Below are 27,384 nucleotides of genomic sequence, written 5' to 3'. Positions count from 1 at the left end.
GACTAGACAGGAACAAAATAGAGCTGAATAATATGATCTCATTATGGGTCTTACATATATAAATCCCACAGAGAAATGGCTGAAAAAATACTCACAGTACTTATTTCTGGATGGTGAGATTATAATTCTGTTTTTGTTTTAAACAAGATTCTACTTAAATTTTCTATGATAAATATTACTTTGGTACTTTGAAAAATAATTATTTAGAAATAAAAAGAAATATTAAATAGGGGTTTGCTTTTAAGTCTCAGCTGAGGTTGAAGAACAAGCAACCCACTTTTATGTTAAAAAAAATCTGAGATAAATTACACGCACCACCGCCTAGTATTTGCTCTCAAACTCCCAAACAAGGTGGCTAATGCCAGCTCTCAAGCACTAAGGAAACACCCAGGAAAACTAACAGCCTCAAGCCCCAGAGGCTGCCACCCCCAGTGACAAACCTCCCTCCTCTCCACGCTTTCCAGCCTTTCTTCCAGAAAAATACGAGACTACTAATCAACAGCACTTCTTTATTCATGTATGACTTTTCTTCATAAACTACAAAAATAATAAAGCTTGAAAATCAAATAGCACAGAATTGTATGAAACAAACACTAAATCCTACTAGCCCCTATTGCCCTTCCCTCAAAACTCACTCTCCAGGTGCAATGACCAGACTTAGAGTTGAGAAAATAAGGCTGAGTGTTACAGCAGACACCTAATAAAAGTCAGTGCTTCTAAGTTTCAGAATGCTATTCAATTCTATCACAACCATCCTTCCTAATTTTGGTATAACTGACAACTAACTAGGAAAAAGAAATCAATTTTGAAAAAGAATTCAAACTCATTAGCATATATTCTAATATAAGGGGAAAATTTTTTCCACTGACAAGAGTCAATTAAGACACTAATTTTCTATTTTCTTTTTTACATCTAAAATACTCACAAACTGACTGGTTACTCCACTCAGAAGAGAGTAAAATTCCAATTTACCTGAGAGTCAGTGAATGATAAAGGCCCTTGTTTGTTCCAAAAGTTGACACTGGTGATTTTTATTTATTTTTAAAATATTCATTCATTCATTCATTTTGTTGTGCCAGGTCTTAGGCACATGGGCTCCTTGGTTGCTGCCAGTGTGCTCCTTAGTTGTGGCATGCAAACTCTTAGTTGCGGCATGCATGTGGGATCTAGTTCCCTGACCAGGGATTGAACCTGGACCCCCTGCATGAGGAGTGCAGAGTCTTAACCACTGCACCACCAGGGAAGTCCCGCAACTGCTGATTTTTAAAATGGGGGCGTAAATATTCTGAAGTGTGTCCCTTGTTTTACTTCACAATAGGGTAGATTATGCCAAATAAGAGAAAAATGCTCAAACGTTCAAAAAAAAAAAAAGAAAAAAAGGGCTTCCCTGGTGGCACAGTGGTTGAGAGTCCGCCTGCCGATGCAGGGGACACGGGTTCGTGCCCCGGTCCAGGAAGATCCCACATGCCGCGGAGCGGCTGGGCCCGTGAGCCATGGCCGCTGAGCCTGCGCATCCGGAGCCTGTGCTCGAGGCCACAACAGTGAGAGGCCTGCGTACAGCAAAAACAAACAAACAAACAAGTAAGGCTGCAGAGCGGGTGGCTGTGCACACCTGGCCGGAGATAACTCTTCTGAGAGGTGCCTAGATGCTGCCAGCGGCACCTAGAGCCCGGGGCTGGACCGCAGGTCAGAGGACAAAGACCAGGTAATGAGATGTGCTCAAGTCAAGAACACGTGAGAGAGTAAGAGAGAAAAACAATGTACAGTGAACTGAGGGTCAACCCTGGAGGTCTGCTTTAAGGGTTCCTTCTTTTAATGAATATTTAGTGAACAAACAATAAACGAACCTCAAACTTCTGCTATATAATCTCAACTCTGCGCGCATACAGGTTTCCAGACGCTGTTATTCACCTTAGCTGAGTAAGCAATGTGTGACGTGTGCACACATTCAGTCATGTGATCACCAGTCAGTCAAATGATCTTCAAGCAAATAATGCACAGGCTGGACGCGATGCAGGAGGCCCTCGAGAGCCTGTCCTGCCCACAGCTCTCGCTCTCGGGGCAGAACCAGAATCTGCTACACCAGTAACAGGGTCCATTAAACCTGTCCCCATTGTCTCTTACCAGATTTACCTTAAAAATTACAAGGGAAACAAAAGCATTCTTTAGATGCTTTTTCTATTTTCATCTGTTCTTCTGTTTTAACACAAAAATTAGCTGGTCGTAGGGCCAGGAAAACAGACTAACACAGTGGATTCCAGCTGCTGCAGCTAAGGGTAAATGTAACATTTGCCACATTGTAAACTGCAAGGTGCTCTTATATGGTGGCTTTTCAAGTCACACATCTTTTAGGTTTTCTTGAAGACCACCCTGCGGACTCAAATCTAAAGCAAAGGAAGAACGCTGTCATAGCTACTTAAGTAAAGTCACCTGGTCTGTCTACCAGGCGCCTTGAAGGTGTGATGAAATAAGTTAATGCATGGGGAGCCTTACAACTTGTAAAAGAATTACCATCTGATACCCACTAGCAAAAATACAATTTTTCATTCTTTTCATTGCTCAATGTCCAATAAAGGTTAGACAAACATTTGCTGAATGAATGCTGGGGGACCTGTGATATGTACAATGTCAACATTTTCGGTTCTTTTTCTAGCAAGTTGAAAGGCAGCACGTATCATTAAAAAGCCTACAGATAACAAATGCTGGAGAGGGTGTTGAGAAAAGGGGACCCTCCTACACTGTTGGTGGGAATGTAAACTGGTACAGCCACTGTGGAAAACAGCATGGAGGTTCCTTAAAAAACTAAAAATAGGGGCTTCCCTGGTGGCACGGTGGTTGAGAGTCCGCCTGCCGAGGCAGGGTACACGGGTTCGTGCCCCAGTCTGGGAAGATCCCACATGCCGCGGAGCGGCTGGGCCCGTGAGCCATGGCCACTGAGCCTGTGGGTCCAGAGCCTGTGCTCCGCAATGGGAGAGGCCACAGCGGTGAGAGGCCTGCATACCGCAAAAAACAAAACAAAAACAAAAACTAAAAATTGAGCTACCATATGATCCAGCAATCCCACTCCTGGGCTTATATCCGGAAAAGATATATGCACCCCAATGTTCACAGCAGCACTATTTACAATAGCCAAGACATGGGAACAACCCAAGTGCTCATTAACAGATGACTGGCTTAAGAAGATGGGGTGTATTTATACAATGGAGTATTATTCAACCATGAAAAAGAATGAAATATTGCCATTTGCAGCAACAGGGATGGACCTAGAGATTATCATACTAAGTGAAGTAAGTTGGACAGAGAAAGACCAATATCTGACATCACGCATCCATGGAATCTAAAAAATAATACAAATCAATTTATATACAAAACAGAAACAGACTCATACTTATGGTTATTACCAAAGTGGAAAGGGGGAGGGGTAGATAAATTAGGGGTATGGGATTAACAGATCCAAACTACTATACATAAAATAGGCAACAAAGATTTACTGTATAGCACAGGGAACTATAGTCAATATCTTGTATAACCTTGTAATGGAAAATAATCTAATAATATATATATGTAAAAAACTGAATCACTTTGCTGTTCACCTGAAACTAACACAATACTGTAAAACAACTGTACCTCAATTTAAAAAGAAAGGAAGGAAGGGAGGGAGGGAGGGAGGGGGAGAGGGAGGGAGGGAGAGAGGGAGGGAGGGAGAGAGGGAGGGGGAGGGGGAGGGGGAGGGGAGGGGAGGGGAGGGGAGGGGAGGGGGAAGGGAGGGGAGGGGAGGGGAGGGGGAGGGGAGGGGGAAGGGAGGGGAGGGGAGGGGAGGGGGAGGGGAGGGGGGAGGGGAGGGGAGGGGAGGGGGAGGGGAGGGGGGAGGGGAGGGGAGGGGAGGGGGGAGGGGAGGGGAGGGGAGGGGAGGGGAGGGGAGGGGAGGGGAGGGGAGGGGAGGGGAGGGGAGGGGGAGGGGAGGGGAGGGGAGGGGGGGAGGGGAGGGGAGGGGGAGGAAGAAAGAAAGAAAGAAAAGTTGGGCGAGGAACCACTGCGGGCAGAGTCACTGAATGAGCTGTGATCAGGACATCCCAAGGTCCCTGGCCCGGGCATCTGCACCCACCAGCCTTCCCCAGGGCACAGGCCAGAAGCATGTGTTTCTTGTGCAGCTTAGCTAACAGTCTAATCCGTCGTCAACAGCAGAAGAATCAGACACAGATTTAAGTGTACTCTGCTTTAAAAACAATTTAAAAACTCTGCTTTAAAAACAATTTAAAAAGAAATAATGCAATGTTTTTAAAAACTTGAAAACTCCTATAGGAACAACCAGGGAGAACTGTCTCATCTTAAATTATGATGGATAAAGACACCTGCACCACTCTGATCCTTTAAGAAGTACACGGACTATACAAACCACAGCTTTCTTTGACAAGACCTTACCATTATGGAAAGCATAGGTGAATGAATTATGTTTTCGGGGTAACATCACTTAAAGGTAGAAGGTGTGAGGGACTTCCCTGGTTGTGCAGTGGTTAGGAATCCGCCTGCCAATGCAGGGGACACGGGTTCGAGCCCTAGTCTGGAAAGATCCCACATGCTGCGGAGCAACTACGCCCACGAGCCACAACTACTGAGCCCGTGCCACACTACTGAAGCCTGTGCGCCTAGAGCCCGTGCTCCACAACGGGAGAAGCCACCGCAATGAGAAGCCCGCGCACCTCAATGAAGAGTAGCCCCCGCTCGCCACAACTAGAGAGAGAACCCGTGGGCAGCAATGAAGACCCAATGAGGCCATAAATAAATAAATAAACAAGTAAACGTATTTATTTTTAAAAAGGTAGAATGTGTGAGATTCATCAAAAAAATGTACAAAATTCATAAGGCTCAGTCAAACGTTTACTGAACTACCCTTACTATGTACTGAACGCTGCACTGAGTAGGCCAAAATACAAAAGAAAAATGATTTATTGCAGTAGCTTGAAACAACACACAGGTGGCAGAGGAGAACATAAATACACAAAATAACAGTGCAGATGCAGGATAATGTGAGAATGCAAAATACTCAGTAACTAGTGACGGCGATGATGATGACTCAAGGAAAGCTTCCTAAAGATTCAACAGCTATATTGACTATAAGAGTCACTAACATTTGAGAATTTACTATGTTCGGGCCACTGCTCTAAGCTCTCTACCAGGATTATCTTTTTAATCCTCTCCGATAATTCTATTATCACTCCCATTGACAAACGAAGAAACTGAGGCACAGAGAAGTTAGACCATTTGGGCAGGGTCACACAGCTGGTAAGTAGCAGTGCTAGGACTCATGTACACCAAGTGTCTGGCCCCAGGACCCATGGCGTTAAAAACTCCGTTCACTATCCCATCTCTTGAGTAAGGGAGACGGGGGGGGGGGGGGGGGGGGGGGGGGGGCGGGCGGGGGGGCATGTCAGATAAGAACAGTCTCCACGGTAGAGAGAACTGAGCAAGGCACATCAACACGATCTATTCAGTTTGAATGAAGTTAAGAAAACAGAACTGTGGCTGATGAAGGAAGAGACAGAAACTGAGGGTAACAGGCAAATGGCTGCCTCCTGCGAGGCTTCATTGGTTTCTATATTCATGTTTTAACCCAATGACCTAAATGCTCCCAGTACCATTAGTAAGAATCTCAAATTCAATTGCAAAAAGGGGAAGAATGCAGATGAAAACTGCCCCCTTAACCTTAACTCACCCTTTCCTCCCCCAGATACTGCAGCGATTTGGAATACCTTGTGATCTTGCATAGTCTATGCAGAGCAAGAGGCTGACACCATAAGGTGTGCTGAGGACAAAGCCACAGCCTTAATACAGCTTTTTAAAATTTTTACCATCATAACATTTACAGTAGCTTTAGGTGCTGCAAAGGAAATACGGTACCAATTTCTCTCTCGTAACTCAAAATGAGCATGCTAAGTTTTCTTCAAGAATATGGTAACAAATATCGTGGTACCTCTTTTTATTATTAAATAAGAAATGAATTATCACTGTAACTCGCTGAGAATCAAAATGAGCTTAAATCATTTAGGTAGAGCAACTATGCCACCTGGTGGGCACAAACATTACTACAGCTAATATTTCAGTGATCCCTCTGAATATCTTGAGGTGGGGGATAGAGGGCTTAAGAAATAAGCCACAGAGTCTCAGCCAGAGCACAATGTAATGTAATGAACCAGTCCTTCCTAGTCAATGATGAAACACATCTTCTTCATGACAATGCTATTTCATAATGTAGTTTTGTTAAAATCCCACTCTAGAGAAAAAGCTCCCACCCTCCGGCACCCCAGTAAATACTACAAAATCCAGCCCAGTCTCATAGACAATCTGATCAAGTGGAAATAAGAAATATGAATACTCTACTAAGCCATACACGCTGAAATTCAGCTTCTGGCATGCATTCCTACCTAATCCACCCAGGATCAACGTACACAACTCTGAAAAAGTCCTACCCCTGACTCTGTGCCACAGTTTCCTCATCACGTAAGAATGGATTGACCCTTATGTCTTCCAGGGCTAAGATTTTAAGAGTAATTTTTAAAACATCTAAATGTTAAGTTTAAACGTTTTTGTGTGCTGCATTAAACATTTTTTCCAAGAAAAGGATAAGAGCATCCCTCCCCCTTTACTCTAGTATTCATACATTTGTGTATTCTCCAGAAAGGCATACGCAGAATCTCCCATATTTTAAAAACTGATCATCACTAGAATGAATGACATTTAGTTGTGACTAATCAAAACAATAACCACCTTTTTCCTTAAAAATGCCCAGGGCTTCCCTGGTGGCGCAGTGGCTGGGAGTCCGCCTGCCGATGCAGGGGACACGGGTTCGTGCCCCGGTCCAGGAAGATCCCACATGCCGCGGAGTGGCTGGGTCTGTGAGCCATGGCCTCTGAGCCTGCGCGTCCAGAGCCTGTGCTCCGCAACGAGAGAGGCCACAACAGTGAGAGGCCCGCGTACCGCAAAAAAAAAAAAAAAAAAAAAGCCCAAAGTCTACGGTAAAGAGTAAGATCAACGCAGTGACACACTATCCTCTTGCATCTCTGTCACACCAAGTCAACTTACTTGATGACTGAGTCCCTCACAGCAGGCAGCTGTGCACTCAGAATAATCTTGTTTGCTGTCCTGTGCTTTGCTTTGCGTACATGAGCTGAAGGAAGGAACCATGCTCACAACAAGGTCTGCATCTCCCTCAATTGAGGCAACATTCCCTGACATTAAAAGAGGGGGAAAAAGGGCTTCCCTGGTGGCTCAGTGTTTGAGAGTCCGCCTGCCGATGCAGGGGACACGGGTTCGTGCCCCGGTCCGGGATGATCCCACATGCCGCAGAGCGGCTGGGCCCGTGAGCCATGGCCGCTGAGCCTGCGCGTCCGGAGCCTGTGCTCCGCAACGGGGGAGAGGCCACAACAGTGAGAGGCCTGCGTACCGCAAAAAAAAAAAAAAAAAAAAAAAAAAAAGGGTGGGGGGAAGACTAACAGTTGTTTCACTTATAACCTCATAGCAGACTCTAGTGGAAAGAGCCCTAGATCATGAGTCAAAGTCCTTAGTCTCCATCAGGAACTTGCAGGCTAAGCCCATTTCATCACTTGTAAAATAATAAGTATTCTATAAATACTCTGTATAAAAATACACATATATAAATATATATACACATACAAATGCTTTGTATACTTTGTATAAAAATAAAAAATAGAAGAGTCGAAATATACAGATGAAAAGTATTAAAATTCCTTCATAAACATTTGTGAGATTCAACCAGAAGGAAGGGATGCAGCAGTTTACAACCACAGAATTAGTTTAGCAAGAGAACCTGCCCAGTCCTTGAACTCCGTCCATCAGAGCTGTGCTCCAATTCAACAGTTCCTAATCCTGTCTGCTAAGAATCATCTGACAAACGTCTTTAAAATACTGACTCTTGGGCTCCACCCTGTTTTGTAAATGTATGTGTACACGCATGTATGTGTGTTCATGTTTATGTCTGTATATATGTGTGTGTATGGATGTGTATGTATACTTTATGCATAGAGTTTTTAGTAAAGTATGATGTGCGTAGAGAGAAGCACTTATATAAGGGTACAGCAAGGTGAATTCTCAGAAAATGAATACACTTAGATCACGGAAAGAATCTAACACACTCTTGATGTTTTTGGTTTGTTTTTACAATGCTCCCAGGTGATTATGATGGGCCAGTTTTGAGAATCAATGAATTAGAGCATAAAGTTAATGTGTAAAGACCATTCCCTATTTTAATGTGATAAAAACCCTCTCAATGAACACAAAATTTTAAGGTTTTGGCATTTAAAAGAATACGACAATATCAGAACCACAGAACTGAGAAGAAATGTTCCTGCTATATAAAATAAGGTTTTTGAATTTGTGAGTTGTGAATTTCAATCACGCAAAAAAACCCCTCCTGCTTGTGGGGTTCTGAGCAGGGGAGGAAGGAGGTGGTCAGAAGAAGGGTTTGAAAGTCTGTAAATCCTAGTGACTCCCTATAACTTGTATACAAACCTCACTTCATAGGGACATTTGTCCTTTAACCCTGCCTCTTCCAAACTCTATATACAATGCTCCTCCCTCCAGTACAATCCATCTGTATACAAGACACTGGAAAGAGGGATCCTAAAAGAGACTCAAGTGGCCAAGGGAAACTCAGAGGGAGGCTAGGTTACAGGAAGGTGACAAAAGGCTCTGCCCATCACAAACTTTAGACAAGTCCCTTCTCTGTGGGCCTGGTTTCTTCAGCTCTAGTAACAAAAGCTAGACTGCACAGTGGGATAGTGAGATCACGGGGGGCATGTCTGTTGGGAGGCGGCAGGTATTCCCACGCCCATGCTTGAATCTCGTGGGGGAGGGGGAGCTTCTTCATCCACTAAAGAAATCTAAGCTTTCAAAGTAGGCTGCAGAAGAGTGATATTTTATAATAAACTAATCTGTTTTACATTTAATTATTCCCCACTGATTCTATACATCTTTTAGGCCTACTGTGTGCCCGGTACTGCTTATATATCCATGATTAAAAAAGAGAGTCTCTGCCTTCATAGAACTCACAGCCTGGCCAGAGAGAGAAATAATTACACAAGTAATTAATTCCAATTGTCATAAGTGCCAGAGAAAAAGAACTATGAATGCACTTAACTGGGAAACGTGACCTGCAGAAGCCAGGATGGCTTTCTTTTCTGCTGGAAAAGGACATTATAAATTCCTGCTTACTCATATGTGATTTATAGTAGGGCAAAAAATTGAAAAAATATAAATGTCCAAGAATAGGGACATGGTTAAGTAAATTAAGCTATTTGATGGGATATTATTCAGGACCAAACCTCAGTGTAACTTTTAATCATAGGAAAACTAAAATTGGAAAACTATTATATTAGTATGATCCATTTGTGCTTAAAATCAGAGTATATACACAAGCTCAGAGAAAAGACACGAAAGCAAAATTTTAGTAGTGGTTATAGCCAATGTGATGAGATGAAGAAATTACAGGCTACTTTTAATAATAAAAACAAGCTTGTACGTATACTCGTAATTACTTTTCTGAACCATTTGAGAGTGTCATATAATATATGCTGAGTATTACTCTTAAATACTCAGCATATATTTTCTAAGAGTAGTGCTCTTATGTAATGACAGAACAGTAAATTTAACACTGAAACAATACTTTAATCTGTATTCCGATCTGGCCAACCAACCCAAAATGTGCTTTACATCTGCTAAAGAATTTTAAAGTAAATCCCAGTTATTTCATATATATATATATATATATATATATATATATATATATGTATATATCAGTATTCATCTTTTTAAAAATGTGGATATAGTTTTTGCAGAACCATAATGTCATTATCACACCTAACAAAAATAGCAAAATTCCCTGGTATGAGAAACAAAGCCATACTCACTGGATAGTCTAAAATGCAGAAGTCCAACAATAACAAACATGGGAGAGAACACTGAGCAAGTTAAGTTGTGTGTTTCACTGGTAGCAGTATAAACCAGCTTGACCACTTTGGAAAATAATTTGGCATTGATCTAAATATCTATATTCCAAATAGATATCAGAAATCAGTCAAAGAATGTTCCCAGTAGTAATAGTTGGCAGTAATAAAAAACTGAGATGTCCATTGTGAACAGAAAGGATAAATAAATTACAACTTAACAAACTGAAAAATTTTAAGTTTAAAAGGATGAAGATAAGACACACTGATATGACTGAAGGGTAAGGGAGGACTAACGGAGGGCTCCCACTATCGTTTATAAATTCAGCTCTTTGTCTCTTCTAATAAGTTTTACACATTTTAGTTAACTCTAGAGCACTTAAAAGAATAAAAACGATTTTTAAAAAGTAGTTTTCACACCCTGAAAAACATCACAAACTTCAAACCCCCGATAGCCATTTATTTATAAATGGCTGAAACCCAAGGCCAGTATTAGCTTACCTGACCCCTCCCTGACTCACTCCGGTCCCAGAGCTAACAGGTGAGAATTCTAAGTACACTCTTCCCTCTTGTCAACGCACTCGTACCTTACCAGGGCAGTTTTCCAACAGACTGTAAGCTACACGTGGGCAGACTTATCAGATCGTTCGTTCTTGTATTCCTCCAGGACCTGACACATAAACAATCACTCAAATATTTACTGAGTAAATAAATGGACACCACAAGGTGAGTGGCAAAGAAGAAAATGTTAGAGGGCTCCAAGTGACCCGAGTTACAGAACAAATAGCCAAAAGGCCTATTTTCGCAAACCTCCACACAAGGAGTGTCCACACCCCATCATCTTCTCATTGGACAAGTATTGATCCACCACATGCCAAGAGAGGACTGACAGAGAGCTGAACAAACATACCAAGTTCCTCTGCTCGTTCATTTTAGTACAGAGGAGGGACATAAAGTAAGTAATACTACGCCAGGTGATGACAAATGGAATGAAGGAAACGAAGATAAGGCAGTAGTGGTCTCTGTCTCTACTTTGTAGTGTAGTCAGGAAGGGCCCCCTCCTAGTGACCAGGAGAAACTGAGGGAGAGAACGCCATGCGGACATGTGGGAGAAGAGTGATCCAGACAAAGGGAACGGAAAAGGCTCTGGACAGCGTGCTCGGGATGAGTTCCAGAGGGCAGAAGTGGGGTCAGACTACCGAGAGCCTTGTGGCAACTGTCAGGTCTTTTGACTTCAATCTGCAGTGAGTTAGAAAGTCCTGAATATAGACTCCCAACATTTACTATATATTTCTATGAAAGTTTAGACATTCACTACATACCTGTGAAGATCTCACTCACCATATAATCTTGAAAATGTGTACTGAAGTCAAATGACTTAATGCAGAAACAACTTTTGCAAATACTGCAGGTCTAAGAAGGGTTCTCATTCCAAGAAAGCTAAAACTTATTTTAAAATCTCTAATTTGACTTGCCTTTTGACACAATTTTAAATTCTATATGTCTATCATGTTATATGTGTTATTTTTTTTCCTTTAAAGTTAATAGTTCGGCCAGCCTAAAAAAGAAAAAAGCCTTCCAGCTCGGTTGTCTTTGGCATAGCTAATGATTTCCATCTTTGTCTACTTTAACACTGAGACCAGTGCTTCGTACCATTGTTCCAGTTTCTCCTCATTTTTATAAAATAAAAACAAAGAGCAATCAATCACTTAAATAACTGCAAAAGTAATGATTATACATAACCTATACAATATGTAATGTATAAATGAGCAAAACCATCTGTTTTACTGATTCCCAATAGCCAAAAGTGACCTCGCTAACTTCTACGCCCAAGGCAACCGCAGCCGAGTCTAAGGTACCTGCTTCTTCAGGAAACTATCAACAGTGTGCAGGGCTGTGTACTGGCGTCCCCCTTCCAGTTCCAATTCACCTCTTTCAAGCCCTACCTTAAAAAGAATCAAACAATAAAAAAATCATCCTCAGATTACTCCCTTTCTTAACCTGTCCTCTCTTCTAAAACTCCCTTCTAAGAATTCTCCCAGGCCACAGTTTTGTATTACATTTGACCATACATGCTTTGATAAACTTTTTTGTTTTCCTAAAAACAGTAAAGTGAAACAGACTGGGAATAAGATCTGGCCTAACTCTCTATATATGTCAAAGAAGACAAGACTACCTACTAAAATAACCTTTTGAAATTTCTTGCAACTAACATGTCCACTTTGTTCTGCTAACTTTCAAGTGCTTCTCTTACACAAAGCCCAAACCTTGGGTGGGTCTATGTATAAGGGTAGGGACCAGAGGGGAATGTGAAGAGTACACTGCACTGCACCCAGGGCAGCAGGATCCCACTGAGAGAAGACTGCCCTAAAGCCATTAGGGGCAAGCAAGGTGGACATCTAGGGTGCAGACCAAGTGAGACGAGGAGGGAGGACAGCCTGGAATAGGGTGGGGAGGGTGTCCACAGGTGAGAGGAGAGGAAGGCATCCAGGTAGGAGGGCAGCAGTACACATCTCAACGGGGACTTGGGGAGCAGACCATCCAGGAGATGATATCCTATCACAGAAACAGAGTGCCTAGTAGGTATGTCAATGAAAATGTGGGGAATAAACGGTGAAACAATGCAGATGACCTAGATGTAAGAAGTATCCCGCTTTAAAGGCATGTGAAGGCCACCTGGACCACGCAGCTAACCCACACTCCTCTCATCTCATTTCCTTTGAGCACTCCCAACATTGACGTTTTGACTTCCTAAATCTCCATCAAGCCTCCCTTTAACAGCAATGGCCCAGAGAGGCATCAACATCCCTCCCCTGCAAGTGCACCAGCAGGTACCGCCTCTAGCCCCAGCTCTCTTCTAAATCACAGGGCCGTCAAGAGCTTTCTAATGTGCACAATACTGCTTCTATCCAAAATCCTCATCCCTTTAAGAACTGGGCCTGTCTTTCCAGCTTCATTGCTTCTCACTTCCCCAGGGACAATGTGCGTCACAGCCCGGCAGGTCTCTAAATGCTGTGCAAACGCCAACGCTATCTCCTCTTCTTAGAGCACATGTGTGCCCCTCATCCAGCCAGTGCACTTACTCCTTCCTCATCGTCCTACCCAAATGCCATCTGTTTCCATTGCTTGTTTCTACCTAGGAAAACAGAGTGCTTTCTGCTGGGTCCCAAGGGGCGCGTCCAAATACTAAGAGTACACAGGAGATGCCTGATGCTAAAATAATGTAAGAATCAGCTGCCCTCTCTTCCAATTAGTGAGCGTTTTTCAGTCTCTCTCACTGTGTGTCCAACCTCCAGATTCCACCACATGATTTAACCTTCATTCACACCTTTGTCCCCTTAGTATCATGTCATCATTTAATCATGTAATTTTCCACAATAATTTTTATAATACTATCTAAATCCTATTGTTCTCATCTGTGCTACTTGGAATTATTTACATTTCCTCTACATGAAATATGTCTCTACAAGGCACATTTTTTCTGGGCATACTCCAAAGGTCGTATCTCTCCTTAAGGAAGTTTTACTTAGACACAGCCCAGAGCAACTTATGTAGTACCAGTAATGCTTTAAGTATTTTGGTTTATTAAATCAAACAGTACACCAAGGCAGATGTGTGTAATAAATGCAGTCTGGAGACCAGAGATCTAGCCCAAACTTGGCTACTAACTAGCTGAGGGACCTTAAGCATTTGACCTAACTTCTCTAGACCTCAATTTTTCACAACTAAGAAGAAACAGTTGGACTAAAGGAAATACATATAAATTATCTGTTTACACGTTCACTTCCCCCTTCTTTCTCCATTAGAATATAAACTTCCTGAATCCCTCAGTCCTGGTACACTACCAGGCACACAAAACTGCTCAATAAAAATGTGAATGAGGGCTTCCCTGGTGGCGCAGTGGTTGAGAGTCCGCCTGCCAATGCAGGGGACACGGGTTCGTGCCCTGGTCTGGGAGGATCCCACATGCCGCGGAGTAGGTGGGCCCGTGAGCCATGGCCGCTGAGCCTGCGCGTCAGGAGCCTGTGCTCCGCAATGGGAGAGGCCACAGCAGTGAGAGGCCCGCGTACCGCAAAAAAAAAAAAAAAAATCTGAATGAAACCAATTCTCACTAAATAAACCCAAATTCAATATAACCCTAACTGAGATACTTTTGGAGGAAAATTTGTTTAAAAATAAATAAATAAATAAAAAGAAAAGACTAAATTATGGTGGACCCATACTTGGTAGTTTAAAACTAGGTAATTGTATTGTGTTGGCCAAAAAGTTTGTTTGGGGTTTTCCATAACATGGTACAGAAAAATCTGAATGATCTTTTTGGCCAATTCAATAAATGTATTCAAACAGAACAAAGTCCCACATGTGTTGTTAACAGCAAATTGCTAAACAGCTCATATATGTGATTTAAAAGTCATCTACTTATTAAGATATATAAAAATATTAGGAAAAGTATATATATTGTAAATAGTGACTATAAGAGGGCTTTTTTTAAAAGAAGGTTATTTATTTATTCATTCACTCATTCATCATTCAATCATTTATTTATTTATGGCTGCGTTGGGTCTTCATTGCTGTGAGCAGGCTTTCTCTAGTTGTGTCGAGCAGGGGCTACTCTTCGTTGAGTTGCGGAGCACGGGCTCTAGGCACGCGGGCTTCAGTAGTTGTGACACACGGGCTCAGTAGTTGTGGCTTGCGGGCTCAGTAGTTGTGGCTCACGGGCTTAGTTGCTCCGTGGCATGCGGGATCTTCCCGGACCAGGGCTCAAACCCATGTCCCCTGCGTTGGCAGGCGGATTCTTAACCACTGCACCACCAGGGAAGTCCCAAGAAGGCTTTCTTTAATTGTCTACATTATACATTCTATATTGTTTGAAATTTCTACAACAGTATTTATTTCTATAACCACAAAATAATTTTGTAAACTTGCAGTAACCCTAAGAGGCAGAACTCTAAACATTTACTTGAGAGGAAAGAAACCAACCCAGGAAAAGCCAGAGATCTACAGACATCCTTACACATCGGTACATCTACTAGAAGTCTACAGATGTCCCAAATCTCCTATTTCTACATCAAGTCAGAATCAATTGTTGGACAACCAAGACTTCCACATTCTTTCAAAATAAATTAGAAAGGCAAGTAGAAAATACTTCTTTTTTGTCTATGTACTGGGAGGGAGAGAAGCTGAGGGGGAAATGATAGATGGCAAAGAGAACAAATTATGTATACTTGTCCCCAGTGACACTATGGCCACATTTCAAGGCATAACTACGATTAGACTACTCGTCAAAGAATATGATTCCCAAAGCTCCACAAATGGAACCTAACTCACATCAACAACTGTGTTCACATCCTCACACTGGAGTAGTTAAGCAAACTCTCATCGATCCACAATTCCATTCCGAGGGATGTATCTTAAGAAAATACTAAAAACACAACAATAACAACAAAAGAGAACAAAGCTCTGATTCCGTTTTTCACCACCGCCTTCTTTTACAATAGCAACAATTAGAAACAACCTAAATTTTCAATAGAAGAATGCTTAAATACACTGATACATCCATTAAACATTATTTTAAATATTTACAAGGGGTTTAGCAAGGTAACGAATGCTTAGGTCATTGTTCAGGAAGACAATACACACTCACATACATAGAAATACCAACATCTCACTTATAAAAATATGCACAGAGGAAAAAAAGGGATTGGGAAAACATCCAAAATGTTTAACAGTTATCTCTGGGTAATGAAATAATGGATGAACTGTTTCTTCTTTATATTTTTCTGTGCCTTCTGAACTTTCAACAATATATAAATGTTACTTTTAGATTGGTTTTAAGAGTTTAAAGCTTTAATCAATACTGTCAGGACTTACATTAAAACTGCAAATTTATTTTAGGCAATAGCATTGCTTAAAAATCTATTAACTTCTCATATTCTGTTCTTTTCTTGCAGGTCTAGGAAAATTAAGATAATATTAAAATTAAATTCTGACTCCCAAGATTCCAAAGGTAACACATTAACAGCAAGAGGTACTAATACAATCTTCACTGTAATGACAGCAGGAAGTGACTGAAATGAAGAGAGGACTGAGACCTGACGAACTCGACCTGAGGGACACGTTTAGAGCATAAGCCAGGGTGAAGAGTCAGCAAACCTGGATACTACTGGCTCCACCACTGACTCTTTGTGTTAGTTTCACAACCTCTTTGGATTGTGGAATGCCACCTGTAAAATGGGGACAAAAACGTCTTCTTGGTTTACAGTAGAGACTGAATGATATAGGAACATGGAAAGCATTTTAGTACAGTGCTCAACAAATGCTCACTATTTTTAATATTCAGTTCCAGGCACCATAATTGAAGATGGGCACCATGACCAAACGGAATCTATCCAGGAGTACAACAGAGACGAAAAAGACCCCAAAATCAGGCCATCTGAAAACACTTGAGGCAACCAGGCAGGTTTAACTTGAACTGGGACAGCAAAGAAGGTAGGAGAACTGAACACCTAAAAGACTCATAAGGAAGCAGACTTATTTAACAGAGTTCAGGAAAACAAAGCTTTAAAAATTACACAGATGCAGATTTTCAGCTGTTAGAAGGAACAACATGTTCAAAAATGGAATAGATTGCTTTTTTAAGTGCAAATCCTCAAAGGGAAAAAACAAACAGGAAATACTTAAAAGCTCTTCCCCGGCACAGTAAAGGCATCAGAATTGCCAATATACTTCCTTTTGCTATTCTGTTCTCCATTATAAACTCATCAAGCAGCAGGCTGGCAAAATTAAGATACTATGAAAATCAGATTAGACTGAGATTATTTTATTCTTGCTAAATTAAGCATTACTAAGAGTAGTTGAATTTCCTGTGTTCCATGGAAGGTACTGTATTTTTAAAAAGGGTCCTTCTTGGTCAAAATCAAATGTTTCTTGACCATCCGAGCTCTTTGCACCTTAATGCAAACATGAATGTTAAATATATAAGAGGAGGATATTTAATATGCATCATCTCTAACCCTTACTTGACAGTGGAAACCTGTTAACACCTACTTTAATACTGCAAAACACAATCTGGAAAATCCTGATCAAAGCCTGAGAGTTCCGGCCTTTATTCACAACTTATGTTTCCTGGCCAACATTTACCACTGAAGGCTTTCTAAGCCCTACCACATTTTAGAGCATTGATTCTTATCCTATTTTTGTCAAAGAGCCCTTTAAAAATCCAATTTTCTGCAGGAAAACGTACATGCACCAAAAAAAGTTTGCCTGTGATTCACGAGTTCACAAATGGCCGTAAATTCCATCCATGGACCACCCACCCCCACCACTGAAAAATTCTCGAAAGGGGGAATTTATTTTTTCTTCTCTCTTTAAAGTTATGAAGAAAACAAAAACTTTGAAAATGACAAAGACTTACGGCAATATATCAAATATAAAATTATTCTTGCACGGTATCACCTGAGCAGAGGGGACAAAAAACTGAAAAAGCCAACTCTGAAAATACAATTAATCTAATAACTCTAGGACCCCTACTGGCCCCCCAAAAAGAAAACCCAAAGTAGCTCAGAATATTCATTCTAACAAAAATGTAGACACAAAACACAAAACAAAGAGCCAATTCAAAAGTTCTACTTCAAGCTAGGATGAAGTCTTACAGTATAAAACCTTTTTCCAGTAACATACATTTGCCCTTTGTAATCCTTCCAATTAGAGATTTGTTAAACTCCTCATCTTTATATCAATAAATCTATAAATTCCCAGCTGAAGGAGTTATACACTACATTATAATTTTCTTTCCGCTCTGAACCCTTCCTCCTAGTTACTTCAGAATATTAGCTGGTACAGCATTTTGAATAAAAAGTAGATTATGAAACCACAGCTTAAGAATCTTTAAATCACTATGACAGGCCACAATAAAGAACACACTTTCAAATTCTTCAAAATTTTACTTTAAAAAGGTAAAATAAATGTAATATATAGAGAGATTTTTACCTACAAAGGTAACTTTAGAAGTTTGCAGTAAATAAGAAAGGTGGAAAATAAAAGTGCTCTAAAACTTACATTTTGCTTCTGATAGATTCTGATTAGGTGACCAGACCAGCATGCCAAGATTGTCTCGTTCTTGACTGCGTCTTGCTACTTTGGCTTGGTAGAAATAAAAAAAGAAAATTCTCATTATAATTTAACAGACATAAGAAGCGACAATTAATACCACCACTCTGCAGGGATCGAACCCACGTCCCCCGCATTGGAAGGCGGATGCTTTACCACTGAACCACCAGGGAAGTCCCACAAATTAAGTTTTTCAACACATTAACATGGTATCTCTCTCCATTTATTTAGATTCTCTTTAACTTAGCACCATCAACACAATGTTGAATAGAAGTGGTGAGAGCAGATCCATTCCTGTATTGTTTTGAGTCAAACGAAAGATACTGTATAATTTCATCTGTAATTATGACTGTGTATATTTGTAAAAGAAAAAGGATAAAACCCCACAAACTATTCGTAATACATCTAAATTAATGTCTTTAATTATAATAAAATATTCATTTATGTATAAATTTTCAAAAAACCACACCACTCTGGTCTTCTTTAGACCTCGGAAGATGATGTTATCACCCCCCCTCGACTGGAGTCGGCCCCAGTGGAACCCGCACATTTAACACAGGGTGAGGGTGTGGGTGGGGAGGCTCTGAATTTGCTGAAATATTTCTACTTTTAAGTCTTTTTCTACCTAACTTTTTACTTATTTCACAAACAGGTCATATGAGGTAGGTATGATTACTATTCTCACTTGCTAGGTGAGGAAACTAAACAGGTCATTAGTAGCCACTAGGAGGCAGACCTGGACCGACGTTAGGCAGGGTGGTTACAGGGCCCGAGGGTTTAGGCACCATACACTCTGCTGCTCTGCTCCCAGATGGGGACACACAAAAAGGAAGCTGCATGTGGCAAGCTGCTCAAATATTCTTTTAAACTACGAATTCTTCATGTGTGCTTTGAATAACCTTACCCTTCACTACCATTAGTGACTGGGTATTTTAGTGACTTGACAGCAGGAATCCAAAGATTCTTTTAACAACTTTAATAAAGAGTACCATTAAAAAGATTTAACCTGAAAGGAAACATCTGAAGTGCATTCAAATTCTTAAAATTCTGTGATACAAAACAGTAGGTCAAAAGGTTGACAAGTGCCGGGTGTTGAGTTGACTACTACTGGATTAACCACAAACAAGTCACATATTACACAGAGCCAATTAAAACGTTATCTTCCAAAGGTACAACAGACCGAAGAGAGAGGCTCACTAACCAGCCTTTGGACTGCTTAGACCCAAACTCATTCATCCTAAAGGCATTCTCTTTCTTGACCTTTTTTTTTTCCTTTAAACAAACTCCTCTGAAACACGATGAAAGTTATGGAATCTACTTCCAGAAAAAAAAATTCAACTAAACATAAACACACACACACACACACACCCCCCAATATAAACATACTTTTATAAAATTCATAAAGCCTGGTTTAAGAATTCCTGCTTTTATGAAATTGCCAGACCTTTTATTTAATCTTACCTTTTATTTAATTTTGTATATCAGTGTGTTCTAGATTTTATAAAGAAAGAATTTCTACACTTTTGCTCAAATCTGTGGGGCAGCTACTTTAAAGAAAAATGATGGAATGGTGGGAGGGAAAGACCCAAAGTGCGAACACTATGAATTAGGCAAGACTGAAGGTGGAATTTACATGCTGGGTGGGAACAGGTGTAATACACAGGAGGGAGACAGGAATATGATGAAAAGATGGGAGTGACTACCTTTGAGTACACACCTTTTTATACGGTTCTGACTTTTAGAACAATGTTAATGCCACACATAGTCTAAAAGTAAAATCAAGTCAACAAATACGTGTGTGGGGAGGGACCGCACACGGAATACAGGCTTGCTGTATTTCAAATAAAAATCAAAAGTCAAAACAGAAATAAAAGAATCTACATTGGGAAAGTAGAATTAAAACTGTCTTTACTCACAGATGACATGATCATCTGTGTAGAAAATCTACACTACCTACAAAAAGTTGCTAGAATAAATGAATTTCAGCACAGTTGCAGGAAACAAGATCAACAGTAAAAAATCAATTCAATTTCTATATATAAGCAATCAAAACTTAAAACGAAAGAATACCCCTATTTAGGGATAGATGTGATAAGACATATACACTGAAAAACTGTAAAACATTTGAGAGAAACTAAAGATCTAAGTAAATGAAGAGATATACCACGTATATGGATCAAAAGACTTAAATATTATTAAGATAGCATTCTCTCCCCAAATTGCTCTACAGATTCAACATAATCCCAATCAAAACCCCAGTATACTTTTTTGTAGGAATTGACAAACATTCTAAAATTCATACAGGAATGCAAAGTACCTAAAATAGCCAAAACAACTTTGAAAAAAACCAAGTTGGAAAACATATACTGCCTGAATCGAAACTAATTGATTACAAAGATCCAGTAATCAAGACAGTGTGGGGCGTCCCTGGTGGCGCAGTGGTTGAGAGTCCGCCTGCTGATGCAGGGGACAGAGGTTCGTGCCCCGGTCCGGGAAGATCCCACATGCCGCAGAGCGGCTGGGCCCGTGAGCCATGGCCGCTGAGCCTGCGCGTCCGGAGCCTGTGCTCCGCAACGGGAGAGGCCACAACAGTGAGAGGCCCGTGAACCGCAAAAAAAAAAAAAGACAGTGTGGTACTGGCACACAGAGAAAGAAATGGAATAGAATGGAGTTCAAAAACAGAACCCGGGACTTCCCTGGTGGCACAGTGGTTGGGAGTCTGCCTGCCGAAGCAGGGGACACGGGTTCGAGCCCTGGTCCGGGAGGATCCCACATGCCGCGGAGCAACTAGGCCCGTGTGCCACAACTACTGAGCCTGCGCGTCTGGAGCCTGTGCTCCGCAACGAGAGAGGCCGCGATAGTGAGAGGCCCGCGCACCGCGATGAAGAGTGTCCCCCGCTCTCCGCAACTAGAGAAAGCCCTCGCACAGAAACGAAGACCCAACACAGCAAAAATAAATAAATTAATTAATTAATTAAAAAAAAAACAGAACCACACGTATAGGATCAACTGATTTTTCCACAAAAGTACAAAGGTAAAATTCAGTGGAGATAATCTTTTCAACAAATGATGCCTGAACAAATGGATATTCATATTTTTTTTAATTAATGGAGATCTATATACCTCATACCACATACAAAAATTTATTCAAGGGCTTCCCTGGTGGCACAGTGGTTGAGAGTCCACCTGCCGATGCAGGGGACACGGGTTCATGCCCGGTCTGGGAAGATCCCACATGCCGCAGAGCGGCTAGGCCCGTGAGCCATGGCCGTTGAGCCTGTGCGTCTGGCGCGCGTGCTCAGCAATGGGAGAGGCCACAACAGTGAGAGGCCCACATACCGCAAAAAAAGAAAAATTTATTCAAGATTAATGACAGGACTAAATATAAAACCCCAAATTATGAAACTTGTAAAAGAAAACGTGAGAAAATTCTTTTTGATCTTAGGTTTAGAAAGATCTTATTAGATATAACACCAAAAGCACAATCCATAAAAGAAAAAACTTCATAAATTGGACTTCATCAAAGGTAAAAATTTCTTTTCAAATAACACTACTGAAGAGATGAAAAGCTAAGCCAAAGACTGAGAGAAAATAATTATAAACCACAGATCTGATAAAGACTTGTATCCAGAATATATAAAGAACTCTCAGAACTCAACAATAAGAAACAACCCATTTGTTAACAAATGGGCAAAAGATTTGAATAAATACCAAAGATGGTATATGGATAGCAAATAAACACATGGAAAGATACTAAAAATCAACAGTCATTAGGGAAAGCCAAATTAAAACCACAAGAGATACCATCACGTACCTATTACAAAGTATAAAGTTAAAAAGACTGACAATACCCACAGTTTGGCGATAATGTGGAGAAACCAGAACTTTCTTAAGCTGCTGGTGGGAATGTAAAATTGTACTATCACTTTGGGGGGAAAGCCTGGCAATTTCCTAAAATTGTGGTATATCCATTTAATGGAACAAAACTCAACAATAAAAAGGAATGAACTATTCAGGCACACAATATGAATGGAGCTCAAAATAATTATGCTGAGTGAAAGAGTTACAGATACAGAAGGGGGAGGATAGAAAGAATTCTGAGGTGCTAGACAGAAATAGATGGTTACAGTAAGAGCTCATCATTTTCAGTATAAATAGAAATACAGATGTGTATATACCTGTATACTTGCACACATAAATACATTTATTTATCCCAGCTTTGTCCACTGCAAGGGTCTAGATACAATGACAACCCAGCAAAAAATGAGCACATTTAGCTCCCAGACGTTGGTCTCTGAATGCCATTCTACAATAAAAGAAACTAGGTCTCCTTGGGAAAACGGTTGATTCCAGGGCTAGGACAGGAAAAGTGCAAGAGACCCTAGAATATTTTGTTATGCCAGGAGGTAGGAAAGTGTTCAAAGAACGATGGAATCTATCTCCCATTGGTCAGATCTGCGATAACTTGAGCAACAAAATAAATGACAGTAATAAAATAATAATCCATAAAGCCATGAAGTAATAAAATAATAATCTGTGAGTCCATACTGACATAGACAAAAGGATAATGTAAAAGGGGAAGGCAAATGAGCCCAGAATAGCCAGGTCAGAGTTGGAAAACTTACACCACTCTACTTTAAAGACTTACTATAGAAAAGTACAGTATTCAAGACAGTGTGGTACTGGTAAAAGAACAGACACACAGACCAATGGAACAGATGGCAGTCCAGAAATAAACCCATATAAATATGGTCAACTGATTTGCAACAAAGATGCAAAAGTAACTCAATGGAGAAAGGATATTATTCTCAACAAGGCAGCGGCCCCCAACCTTTTTGGCACCAGGGACCTGTTTCCTGGAAGACAATGTTTTCCCCCAGACGGGGGCGGGGGATGGTTCAGGCAGTCATGCGCTCACCTCCTGCTGTGCGGCGCTGGGGGGCTGGGGGGCTCCTGCAACAAAGAGTATTTTAACAATTGGAGGCACTTCCCTGGCAGTCCAGTGGTTAACACTCTGCACTTCCACTGCAGGGGGCGCAGGTTCAATCCCTGGTTGGGGAACTAAGATCCTGCATGCCCTGCGGTGCAGTCAAAAAGTAAAACAAACAAGAAAAAAATTGGATATGCAAACGAAGTGAAACTCAACCTATACCTCATACCTTACAAAAATTCAACTCAAAATGGATCTTAAATATAAATGTAAAACCTAAAACTACAAAATCTTTTAGGAAAAAACATGAGAAAATCTTCATGAACTCGGTTGAGGAAAGAGTTCTTAGATATAACACCAAAAGCACAATCCATAAAAGTTAAAAAATGGTAAATTGAGCTTAATAAAAATTTAGACTGTGAGGAAACATCTGCAAATCACTGTATCTGACAAAGGACTTGTATCCAGAATATATAAAAGATGTTTAAAGTACAATAAGAAAATAACTCAATTTTTTAAAAAGTGGGCAAAAGATGTGAATAACTATTTCACCAAAGATGGCATATAAGCATATGAGAAGCAACATCACATTAGCCATCAGGGAAATGCAAATTAAAGCCACAGTGAGAAACCAATGTATACCTATTAGAACTCCTAAAATAAAAGGAATAGATAATACCAAGTACTGACAAGAATAAGGAGAAACTGAAGCTTTCATGCAGTGCTGGATCAGTGGATAATGATAAAGTCACTCAAGAAACGTTTCGCAGTTTTAATTAAAGATATAATTATATTTAACAAATGACTGAATCGACAATCCCACTTAGCTATATACCCTATAGAGTTAACCTATGTTCACAATAAAACTTGCACATAATTATATATAGTAGCTTTATTCACAATCATCAAAACCTTGGGGAAAAAACCCAAATGTCCTTCAAGGAGTAAAAGGTTAAACTGGGAAGATTAATACACTGCAATACTACCCAGCATTCAAAATAAATGAACAAAATAAATGAACTATTGATATATGCAGCAACATGGCCATATCTCAAAAGAATATGCTCAGTGCCAGTCTCAAAAGTTTACATACTGTATGATTCCATTTATATGACATTCTGGAACAGGTGAAACTATAATGATAGGGAACAGATCAATGGGGTTAGGAGGGGGAGGAAGGCTACGAGTTGTACGAGGTACTTGTTTGAGGAGATGGAACTGTTCTGTATCCCAGTTGCGCGTGGTGGTTATATGAAACTACACATGCCTTAACACTCACAAATACAGACACCAAAAACCAGTCCATTCTGCTGTATGCAAATTGAAGAACACAAATACAATGAAAACAAAGCAATGTCATTCATTTCTGGACAGACACTGGTGTCTGCTGAAGGTGTCAGTAACTCTGCAGCTGCTCTCCTTGTTTAATACAGTTTTTATTGAGGTGTCATTGATGTACAATATTATATAAGTTACAGTTGTACAACACAGTGATTCACAACACTCTCCTTGTTTAAAGTTGATTACCAAGGGCTAAAAACCGCCCTACCTGGAAGGAAGCAGAAGAACGACAAAGAAACTGCAATTACCAATGGCCATCAAGGGCAAAATGAAAGAACTCGCACCACCCGTGGGAACGCACAGCTACTTCAGACAGCGCTGGCAGTGCGTAAGAAAGCTGAAGTATGGATACCCTGCAACCCAGCAATCCATTTCTAGATATAATACATATACCAATAGCAATGTGTTTCAAATTGCAGGTCAGGCCAATTTAAATTAATTTATTGGGTCCTAACCAGCATTAAAAAAAAAAAAAGAATAAGAATAGAAAACACCAGCATACTGTTTCATTAAGTATGTGTATAAATCACCGGGGGAGACTTTTTTAAAGTTCGTTAAGTACCTGCCCTAGAGATTCCTTAAGATAGGTGTCAACCTGGCTAGGTCATAGCACCCAGTCATTTAATCAAACACTAATCTAGGTGTTGCCGTGAAGGTATTTAGTAGTTGTGGTTAACATCTACATCAGCTGACTTTAAGTAAAGAAGCTAACCCTCCATCTTGTGGGTGGGTTGCATCCACTCAATTAAAAGGCCTTAAGAGGAAAACTTGAGATTTCCCAGAAGAAACTGTGCCTCAAGACTGAAGCCCCAGCTTCTCCTTGTAGGACCTGACCTACAAATTTCACACTGGCTGGGCACCCAGTCACATAAGCCAACAGCTTAAAATAAATGTCTGCGCACATACCCCTACACACCTGGCTCTGTTTCTCTGGAGAACTCTAAGATGGATGCTCACTGCAGCGCTGTTTATGGTACTGTGATACAGCAAAATCTTCAAAGTCCATCAACAGGAATTAGCTAAATCATAGTATGGATATTCAAAGAAATCAAATACAGAAAATACAACAGTCTAGGGACTTCCCTGGTGGGCCAGTGGCTAAGACTCTGTGCTCCCAATGCAGGGGGCCTGGGTTCGATCCCTGGTCAGGGGATGCCGCAACTAAGAGTTTGAATGCTGCAACTAAAAAATGATCCCGCATGTAGCAATGAAGATTCTGCGTTCTGCAGCTAAGACCTGGCACAGCCAAATAAATAAATATTTGAAAAAAGAAAAAGAAAGAGAGAAAGAGAGAAAGGAAGAAGGAAGGAAGGAAGGAAGGAAAGAAAGAAAGAAAGAGAAAATACAACAGTCTAGCAGTTCTTCAAAAGGTTAAACACAGTTACCATAGCCCAGTAATTCCATTCCTATGTATATAGCCCAGCGAAATGAAAACATATGTCCATATAAAAACTTGTATATAGGGACTTCCCTGGTGGCACAGTGGTTAAGAATCCGCCTGCCAATGCAGGGGACACGGGTTCGAGCCCTGGTCTGGGAAGATCCCAAATGCCATGCAACAACTAAGCCCATGCTCACAACTACTGAGCCCATGTGCCACAACTACTGAAGCCCACGCACCTAGAGCCTGTGCTCCACAACAAGAGAAGCCACCGCAATGAGAAGCCCGCATACCACAACAAAGAGTAGCCCCCACTCACTGCAACTAGAGAAAGCCCGTGGGCAGCCACGAAGACCCAACACGGCCAATAAAAAAATAAACAAATAAATAAATGAAACTTGTATACAAATGTTCATAGTACTACTCATAAGCGCCAAAAGGTGGAAACAATCCAAATGTACATCAACTGAATAAGCAAAATTTAGTATATCCATATAATGAAATATTATATTGCCATAAAAAGGAATGAAGTTATTAATCCATGCTTGGTATGGATAAAACCTGAAATCATCATGTTAAGTGAAAGCAGCCCTGTCACACACACAAAAAAGACGTATTATACAATTCCATTTATATGAAATGTCCAGAATAGGCAATTCTATAGACACAGAAAGTAAATTAGTGGTCGCTAGAGGGTGTGGGGTGTTTGGGCAAAATGGAGAGTGACTGTTAATGGGTAGAGAATTTCTTTATGGGATGATAAGAATGGTCTAAAATTGATTGTAGTGACAGCTGCACAACTCTGTGAATATACTGAAAACAACTGAATCGTACATTTTAAAGAAGTGAATTGTACATTTTGTGAATTATATCTCAGTAAAGCCATTATTAAAAAAGTGAGAACACCTGTTTTGTTTCTAGCATGTGTATTTCTTTATGAGTAAATGAATTAAAAAGCAAAAATATCAAACTGTAGGTAAGAAAAACCACCCAGTAAATTTAAATAGTGGATAAATCCTAGGAAAGAAGTGGGAGCACTGAATTGAGAGGAAAAAATGAAATTTGTGCTTTTTGCTCCACATACTTCCTTATTGTTTGGATTTTCTTCATAAGAATGCATTCAAATACTACTTACACGATTAAATTCTCTTTTAAAGATAAACAGTAAGGGAATTTATTTAAAACTTGTGAAGAATTATTTCATGATTATAATTTTATATCTCTTATGCTCATTTCCTAAAAAAGTGGAAAACCTGAACAGATTACTTACAAAGAGTAAACTGAATATATCTTCAGAATTAAAGAACTCTGAGCTCTTACAATGACATCCACTATAACGGAAATAAAGGAAAGCAAAAATCACACTCAGTTTCAGTAAACTTGATCTCACTCTTACAATTTGATAGTATTGGGTTAGACAAAAAGTTTGTTCTGTGTTTTCCGTAAGATGGCTCTAGTAGCGCTTACTTGTCTTTAACTTCATTCGAAACAATTTTGTAGACTGTATTGTGACAGCTGTCATATCAGCGTGCATCTAAAAAGAAAAATCAAAATCGGTGAATTTTTGTGTAGCCATTTTAATACTGAAGATGGAAGAAGAAAACGTTTTTGGCATATCATGTTTTATTATTTCAAGGAAGGTAAAAACACAACTGAAATGCAAA

At 40.4% G+C, this 27,384-nt stretch overlaps 1 protein-coding gene and 1 non-coding gene across 4 annotated transcripts in view; both read right to left on the bottom strand.

The window, feature by feature from the left end:
• The window catches only part of RCOR1 (REST corepressor 1), a 119,123-nt gene that overhangs the window by 24,469 nt on the left and 67,270 nt on the right, over positions 1-27,384 (bottom strand). For 2 of the 3 annotated variants that reach the window (XM_033420624.2, XM_004262420.3), the window contains exon 3: positions 18,018-18,101. The exons of the other annotated variant lie outside the window; for it this stretch is intronic. In XM_033420624.2, the coding sequence (XP_033276515.1) occupies positions 18,018-18,101 (84 nt within the window). The remainder of the gene's footprint in view (positions 1-18,017; positions 18,102-27,384) is intronic. 3 annotated transcript variants of the gene reach the window in all.
• On the bottom strand, positions 1,171-1,243 carry TRNAR-CCU (transfer RNA arginine (anticodon CCU)). The gene has a single exon. It is a non-coding gene; the product is annotated as a tRNA-Arg (tRNA).

Source organism: Orcinus orca, chromosome 2, assembly GCF_937001465.1.
Source record: "Orcinus orca chromosome 2, mOrcOrc1.1, whole genome shotgun sequence".
Lineage (NCBI taxonomy): Eukaryota > Metazoa > Chordata > Mammalia > Artiodactyla > Delphinidae > Orcinus > Orcinus orca.
This window is presented reverse-complemented; position numbering and strand designations above follow the sequence as displayed.